This window comes from Astatotilapia calliptera, chromosome 20 (genome assembly GCF_964374335.1).
Source record: "Astatotilapia calliptera chromosome 20, fAstCal68.1, whole genome shotgun sequence".
Taxonomy (NCBI): Eukaryota; Metazoa; Chordata; class Actinopteri; order Cichliformes; family Cichlidae; genus Astatotilapia; species Astatotilapia calliptera.
This window is the reverse complement of record NC_137441.1, coordinates 816,136-824,253: the sequence shown is the minus strand read 5'-3', so window position 1 is coordinate 824,253 and position 8,118 is coordinate 816,136. Positions and strand designations below refer to the sequence as shown.

At 47.0% G+C, this 8,118-nt stretch overlaps 1 protein-coding gene across 2 annotated transcripts; it reads right to left on the bottom strand.

Annotated features, from left to right (window-relative positions):
- Positions 1–2,670: 2,670 nt before the first annotated feature.
- rps21 (ribosomal protein S21) lies at positions 2,671–7,801 on the bottom strand. Of its 2 annotated transcripts, XM_026155032.2 has the most exons (6): positions 7,549–7,801; positions 7,188–7,260; positions 7,044–7,107; positions 3,791–3,862; positions 3,585–3,640; positions 2,671–2,727 (listed from the first exon to the last, which is right to left on the bottom strand). In XM_026155032.2, the coding sequence occupies exons 2-6, from the start codon at positions 7,235–7,237 to the stop codon at positions 2,718–2,720; spliced, it is 252 nt and encodes an 83-aa protein (XP_026010817.1). In that variant the 5' UTR covers positions 7,238–7,260; positions 7,549–7,801; the 3' UTR covers positions 2,671–2,717. The 2 variants fall into 2 exon arrangements, with proteins under 2 accessions (XP_026010817.1, XP_080151204.1); XM_080295078.1 differs by lacking the exon at positions 7,549–7,801 and having other exon boundaries at positions 7,188–7,282.
- Between the last annotated feature and the right edge of the window lie 317 nt (positions 7,802–8,118).

Below are 8,118 nucleotides of genomic sequence, written 5' to 3'. Positions count from 1 at the left end.
CTGACAGCTGTAAAACAAAAACTACACACAATACTCGAAGCACATAGCGCACAGTCGTAAATTCCCCCTAATTTTGGTATGATCCGAGCTCAGGCACTGGGCGACTGAGCACAGCACTGACGCCTGTGAGCGAGGGGGGAGAAGCTGCTGCCTGCCAGTGTGCTGCAGACAGAGGAGAGCTTAAGTTTGAGCAGCTACCAAAGCAAATCATTCGTACTGAACTAATAATGTAAATATGACGGTGCATCACGAAAGACTGATATCAAACGGATCACTTGACCAATATTACGTTACTCGCTCTTCCAGCGAATCAACAAATGGCGAAATGAAAAGCCGAACAACAACAATCCTGGTTCTTTAGAGAGTCTCAGCTTACATGTGTTTATTTCATATTTTCAGTTGTTTCCCTCCACGGCTAAACAAACTGGTTTCAGTAATGTACTGATATACAAGAACGGACATAAGGAGCTTCTTTCAAAGAAAAAACTCAGGTAGATGTTATTTTATTTATCATGCTTTGTATGTTGTTCAGTATATTTCTATGCAAAACAACAGGAATTTCTGGGTCTGGTTGAATTGGGGTTTAGTCCTCGTGTCTTGATACAGCCCAACTTTGTTCTGCCTCACTGCTTAATTAGAAAACTAGTTTAAGGTGTCCTGCATATGTGGTATATATTTTTCCCTATATGAAGTCATTGTTTTTTGAACAAAACTCAAAACAGAGCCTGACAATCTTTCAGTCATTTCTACCCCCCATCCCACATGCATACTACCCTTTAGGGCCAAGCCCCGGGTGTCTGGCTCCGCCTCTGGAGTCAACAGTATCGATGACACACAACGTAACGTTCAATAATGTGTCATGCGCAAAAGCGTCAGCTCTGAGCCGTGCTTACAGAGCGCTTTGTAGTGAATCATATTGTGGCCAATCACGTGCGAGGATACAGGATAACATCATCATGTGAAAAACAGAGAGGGTGATGGACGCGACAGTCAAGTGGAGCGTGCGTCGGTCCTCTCAGTGAGAGGCAGTAGACGGCGGTGAGGAGGGCTGTGCGAGAGCAAGAACACATAAATATGCCTGAGACCCGTAAACGAAGCAGCATCTGGCTGCAGCTTAAAGACTTTTGTCTCGTCTCGACTTGGTCTCGATGTTGTGGTTTAGGCGGTCTTGACTACAAGTCTAACGTAAAGTCACATGACCAGAGAAATCCTGCACGGCAGAATTAACACCTTCACGTCGATGGAGCTCGCTGTGTTTCCTTCATTGCTGTTAAATGAAAAGTTACGTTTTTCTTCCTGTTTGCAGGCTTGTATTTTTATCTCGTGCTGCCCCCTGTTGGATGACATAGGAAACTTTTTTCCCTGGCTGTGGCTCCTCCCCTCTATGAAACACCTGCTTTTTATTGATTTTTGCCACCTGGACCAGTCTCAGGTGAACTTCATGTGCCCTTCAGGACCTGCTGGGACATCCTACGTTCATCATGATGATTCTGACTTTTCAAAGGTAAAAGGTGAATTTACAAAGCGCAGCATCATACGGTTCTTCACAGGTTTATGAGTGTTGGGGTCCCAGGAGGACGATCCTGGTATTAACTGTACATTTAACCTCCTAGGACCTGCCGTCCACATATGTGGACATCACATTTTAGGTTATTTAGACCAGAATACTCAATTTTGCTCTACGTGGGCCTGTTATCCACTTAAGAGGACATTATACTGCTACTGTTCTATCAAAATTTTAAATGAATATCCTCATTTATGGTTCTTATTTTTCTTAAAAACAAAAATAAGGTTAAAAAAAAAATCTGGTAATTCTTTGTTTTTACATTCATCGGGCCCCAATCAGCCCAAATATCAAAGAGAAATTAAAAATGCTGCCGTGGAAGAGTTCGGTTCTTAGGAGGTTAAAGGAGACCTTTCATCTGCTCCCACCTGTCCTGAGCAGACACCTATCAAACATGAAAGTTTACCCAGAATGCACTTTGTGAAGTTTTGACATCAAACTCTGACAACTGATCACAGGAACCAGACTCGAACCTCTGGGTTTCCTCTCAGGGGATAAAATATGACATCATTTATCAGCTTCATTGATCATTTGTGAAATCTCATTAGAGCCACAGTAAACTGCTGCTACGACAAACACACTTAGCACAATCTCAAAGCTCGGATTTACCTGAACAATGAGTCTGAGAGGAAATTATACCTGCTCTCACTCAGACCGTCACGATTACTACAAACTCCAGCTGCGCACACACATCAGTGAAGTTTTAAAGGTAAACACACACATACAGATCCATCGCTGCAGACAAATATGATGCTGAGATTTAAGAAAGCGCCTGCTCGGCAGAGAAAGAGACAATCTTGGTTAAATCTTTGCGGCCCTGCCCTCTGGAGGCGTTCGCTGATGCCTGAGAACGTGGCGCATCAGTTAGACCCACTGGAGCTCGCTGACCTTTCACCTTTCCTCCCCACAGAAACAGTTTGTAGTAACCTTTGACCCCCCCCCCAAACCCACAGCTGACTTCCTTCAGCGGTTTGTGTTTAGCTGACCAGCACCAGCCTCTGGTTTTTATGCAGGTACAATAACTGAAGCCCTATTTTCAGCCAACGCACTGAGCATGCTCAGACCCGTATGCGACCCATCAAACGTGAAGAAACGACAGCAGACGATTTTATTTTCTCATTTTATTTTCCAAACTGTCTCCAGCTGCACACACTCAGAAGTTCCTGCAAAAGAAAAACAGGAAACAGCTGTTAGACGCACACTTTAGACTTCCTGTCTTCTTTTAAACACTTTCACAATAAAGTGTCTCACATTAATAAAACTGATGACGCCACATGTTTGGCAGTGGCGCTCTAAATCCTGATGTTTAAACAGGAAGTTGAAGTTTACTGACTGTCCGCACAAACGCTCGCAGTGTTTTCAGGGTTAATGATGCAGGGAAATGAAAGCGGTTTAATGTGGATTAAGCCTCAGTGCCACCAGGCCATCGTGCTCCTACAAAAGCGACGTCACATCGGCCGAGACGAGCCGCTGCTTTGGTGTCGGGCGCCTCTAGATGTTTGTAACCTCTCATGTGACCGGTGGGTGTTACCGGCGTTTTAACGAGCTGTTGGTGCTGGAGCTCAGATTACTGCGATCACAGGAGGCGGTCCTCCTGCACCAGCTGACACTGAGCTATAAACGCTACGATGCTGTGCTGATGTCATGACCCTTTACTGTCACTTTATTTCCTCTGAGAGTTTTAGAGTTTGAACCTGATAAATGCTGACGTGTTACTGCTCCGTCTTTTTAAAGAACATTTCCAGCGTTGTTGTTTTACTCGCACGACTCAGCGCTCAGATATTTCATTTATTTTCTTTGGTGATCTTTGGTTAGCACTGCATCCTGTTTGTCTCCATCAGCTCGCCGTGTCTGAAAATCATTGTGCGTAAATACAGTTCTGTGACAGTGACGCGGCCGTCGCGTGGTTCGTGATCGAGGTCGCCGATGACGTACGGCTGGCTGAACGAAGCAGTGCTGTGACGCCACTGCACCCCAGCCTCACTTTAACAGTTTACGATCAAACGTGAGAGCTGCTTACTTCACCACGACGCCGTCGTTCTTCGCCAGCCTCAGGATGGAGTCGTCAGACTCGCCCTGAAACACACAAACAGTCTGTTCAGATTTATAGAAAAAAAAATCCCAGAGTCTCAGCCCTGAATCTGAGATGTCTGGGTTTGTTGTGGCTGCTCTCAGTGGTTCCACCTAGAACACTGAGGGCGTGTTTAATGTTCTGCTCACACTTACCATCCTGCGGATGGGGCCGCAGATGGCGTAGGTCTTGGACTGACCGTTGAAGCGTCCGGTCACCTTATCAACCTGAAACAAGACAAAAGAAACATTCAGACACCCGTCACTTTAACCACGAGCGGCCCGAGCATCACATCAGCGTTTCAGTTCCACACAACTCCAAACTGGAACGTCCCACCGGAGCGTGGAACTGGAACAACGTCCCTCTGGAACTGGAACGTCCCACCGGAGCGTGGAACTGGAACAACGTCCCTCTGGAACTGGAACGTCCCACCGGAGCGTGGAACTGGAACAACGTCCCTCTGGAACAGGAACGTCCCACCGGAGCGTGGAACTGGAACAACGTCCCTCTGGAACAGGAACGTCCCACCGGAGCGTGGAACTGGAACAACGTCCCTCTGGAACGTCCCACCGGAGCGTGGAACTGGAACGACTTCTGTGTGAGCGAACATCAGTTTCCAGCTTCCCTCTGGTGCCTCTGCGGTTCACACATCTTGCAAATGTGTGTGCACGGCACGCAGATCCAACGATAATGAGCCGCATTATTTACATACTCGTGAATCATGGAGCGCCGTCCTCTCGCTGCCTGCAGCACTTCCAACATGAAGAGTCCCAGCTCACACACACCAAGTCGTGAACGGACAGGTGTCCGCTGATCAGGTGACACACCTGTATGTTGCTATATGTCATTCATTTTAAAAATGCTACCTCAGGAACACGTCCAGCTGAGCGGCGCATCTGGACCCTTTGAGGTAACGGTGCACACCTGCATTTCCTGATGCCGCCATCATGCTAAAATCTTTATTTTGAAAGCAGTTGAAAACAGCCACAGCTGACAGAAAGTACTGTACATTGGAACGAAATAATAAAATTACATAAGCTATAGATAAAAGCCAAATAAAAGAAAAATGTAAAATTAATTAGTTAGCTAATAACTAATTTAATCACAAGAGAAACTAAGTCTCACTGAGGTCAAAAGCCAAAGAATAAAAATGGTTTTAAGATGCGTTTTAAAAGTGGACAGTGAAGCGGCCTCTCTAATGTGCAAGGGCAGGTTAGTCCATAATTCAGGAGCTATAGAAAAGGCCCCGCCCCCTCTGAGCTTCCTTCTGGATCTCCAGGTCAGCTGACCTAAGAGACCGACAGGGTGTGTGGAGATGAAGACGCTCAGAGAGGTAAAGCGGGGCAAGACTGAAAGTATTTAAACACAAACATAAGAATTTTAAAATGAACTCTAAAAGACACGGGCAGCCAGCGCAGTGAGGCATGCACCGGGATTATGCTCTTTTTTACCTGTTGTCAGTCGTGCAGCGGCTTTTTGAGCCAGCTGCAGACGTGACGGCAGCAACTGACTGAGTTGCACTCTGCAGACAGGATGAAATAAAGGCATGGATCACTGGGCAGCACTAAAAGCATGATTACAAGTGCTGCCTAAAAAGAAAAGATTTCACTCTCGCCTTACATTATAAAAACTGGACTTCACCACTTCTCTGATTTGGTTGTCCAACTTATAATCACTGTCCAAATTAAAACCAAGTCAGTAATAACAGGTTTAAAATAAACTTCCAGGTAGGGCTGCACGATTAATTGTTAGAAAATCGCGATCTCGATTCATACTTATGTGCGATCTCATTTCCAAATGACAACGATTTAAAACAAAACAAAAAAAAGACGACGATTGTAGCGCATTTTGATCCGGGACGTACTCTGCATGAAAACAAGCGCTCACTCTTCCTGCTCAACAAATGACAAGGGCGGAGCCTTATACCACGTGATACAGAAGCTGTGCCGTGTTATGCTAAAATTAGCAGGAAAAAACAACGGAGAGCACGTCAGGGATGACGAGAAAGTGACAGGAGAAAATCCGTCCCGGTCAACCACCCAAACATCAATAACAGGAACCTTATACAGCGCTTCCCTATACCTGTCGAACTCCCGCAGGCACAAAGACATTACGGAGGCTATCACTTATCACCTGACCAAAGATATGGCTCCATCAACACTGTGCAAAACGAGGGATTTAGGAAAATGATCAACACCCTAGACAAACGCTGCACAGTGCCGTCCCACAACTATTTTTCTATTGTTGCACTACCTGCTCTGTACACGCAGCGTCGAGCAACGGTGGAGACGGAATTTCAAGCAGTACAACAACAAAACGTGAGACATTTGTTGTTTTTATGTTTATTTATTGTTTTCTGTTCAGTCTCAACTGTTACGAAGTTGATGTGCAGTTAATAAGTGCAATAAATATTTATACTGGAAAAGAGAATCGTGATCTACTGGTGGTGGTCAGAGGGCCCGGTGGCGCCAGTGTCCGGCAGCCTCGCCTCTGTCAGTGCGCCCCAGGGCAGCTGTGGCTACAATGTAGCTGCCATCACCAGTGTGTGAATGTGTGTGTGAATGGGTGAATGACTGAATGTAGTGTGAAGCGCTTTGGGGTCCTATGGACTAGAAAAGCGCTATACAAATGCAGGCAGGCCATCTCAATTCTAAGCCAAAAAAATCGTGATTCTCATTTTATGCAAAATCGTGCAGCCCTACTTCCAGGGGTCCCAAATCTACAGAGGAGCACTCACAAGGACCACTGGGTCCAAACACCAGCTACTATGTTTAAGGATCACAGCCCTGTGATGAGCTGCTCACTGGACTACCAGCCCTCTCAGCTGGTCAGACCACAAGAGCAGAGATTTGATTGGATGAATGTGCCAGCAGAAACACAAACAGAGCAACGTTAACGTTACGCTGAGCGTTTCCCTGCTACAGGTCAGGTACCGGACTAAAGTCTGAGATGAGCTCAGACCAGGCTCGAGTTTCAGAAAATCATAAATGCAGCTCCGGGAGTCACCATGGCAACAGAAAACAGCCGGGTAACAGAATCATAAAAACATGGCTCTTTCTACCCATGTTTCCCACAGGCAGCACACACGGCATCAAAGGCGCCATGGCATGGCACGGCACGCTGCCAGGCGGCACACAGGAGGCAGCTGACCGAAGCCTGGTTGAAGCGCCCTTCCGACACAGTTGGTGTGGAGCATCTACAGTTTGTTGTACGTGTACAATGACAAAGGCTATTCTACTCCATCTGTCTTTGAGGAACACAAACCCGGGGTTTCCCCTTATCTCAGGATCAACCTGCTGCCTGCCACGGAAAGACGACCCCAAACCACACAGGGCACGCTCTGTTCCCAAACGTCATCATCACTGGACCCGCCTACACACCACCCGAGGCCCTCTGACCAGCTCTCACCTCAGCGATGTTGATCTGGATGGAAGCATGGTCTTTGGCTCCGATGATCCTGTTGCTGGCAGAGCTGCAAACACACACACATACTTCATTAAACGTCAGCTCGCCATCACCTGTCTCTCTAACTTTCTTCCTCGCTGCTCTCACCATTTCCGCGGGACGTACAGGTCCACAAATTCACCGGCGTCGTTCTGCATGTTGGAGCTCGTTCGGGTGTCACCTGCAAACACGTCACACTTTTGAAAACACACACAGCGCCCTCGCGATGCTAACAGGCTAACACAGACACATAGCGCCGCCGCGATGCTAACACCCGAGCCCACACTGCGGCCTCGTGCGGCTCTTTGCGGGACACAAACGCTAACATCAGCACACGTGGAGCCCGGGAGCCCCCCACACGCTACACACACACACACCCACAGCACGAGCCCGGCTCAGAAATCACAGCCAGCCGACGATAAAACACATTTTCAGACATTTTTACTCGGAGGGCGCGAGACACACGTACCGTGCAAGTTAAGTGGCGAAAAGGAAAGGGAGGAGCTTCGTCACCGGAAACACGTAAATCGCGTCTGCGTGTCTGATTTTTATGAAAACTATTTATTTTTTTTAATTTTTCATTTCTAAAACATTTCCTGTCGCCCGTAGAGCTGCCCGATGCATTCTGGGATTATATTCACATTAAACTCTAACGGACCGTTTCAGCCTCGTTCACGCGCCACGCGTTAGTTGTTGCTCAGCTTTTCTGAGTGGCGACACCTATCGGTCAGGAGGAAATGCGAGCAGGGAGCCCTTGTACGAGGTCAGACCTGCACTAGTGATGTGCGATACCACTGATTTCCTTTCCGATCCAATACCAAGTAAAATTCAGGGTGGTATCGACGATACTGATCTGATACCGATACTTTGTACAAAACCTTTTTTACTGTATCTTTTATTGTATCTCAAATTATAAAAACGGAAGTTGTGCGCCATTTGAGCATGTTCAGCACTAAAGGACTCTGCCACAGACGTCTGTCTCGCCCTAGCAGCACCTGTCCCTCTCCTCCTCTTCAGTTCGCCTCAACATAAGCTCGTC

Bases quoted from the DNA above. Each gene is read 5' to 3' on its own strand.
- rps21 (XM_026155032.2), bottom strand. From the start codon at position 7,237: ATGCAGAACGACGCCGGTGAATTTGTGGACCTGTACGTCCCGCGGAAA. The intron at 7,108-7,187 runs GTGAGAGCAGCG...GTGTGTTTGCAG, and splicing joins CTGTACGTCCCGCGGAAATG to CTCTGCCAGCAACAGGATCA. The intron at 3,863-7,043 runs GTGAGAGCTGGT...GTCTTGTTTCAG, and splicing joins TCCAGATCAACATCGCTGAG to GTTGATAAGGTGACCGGACG.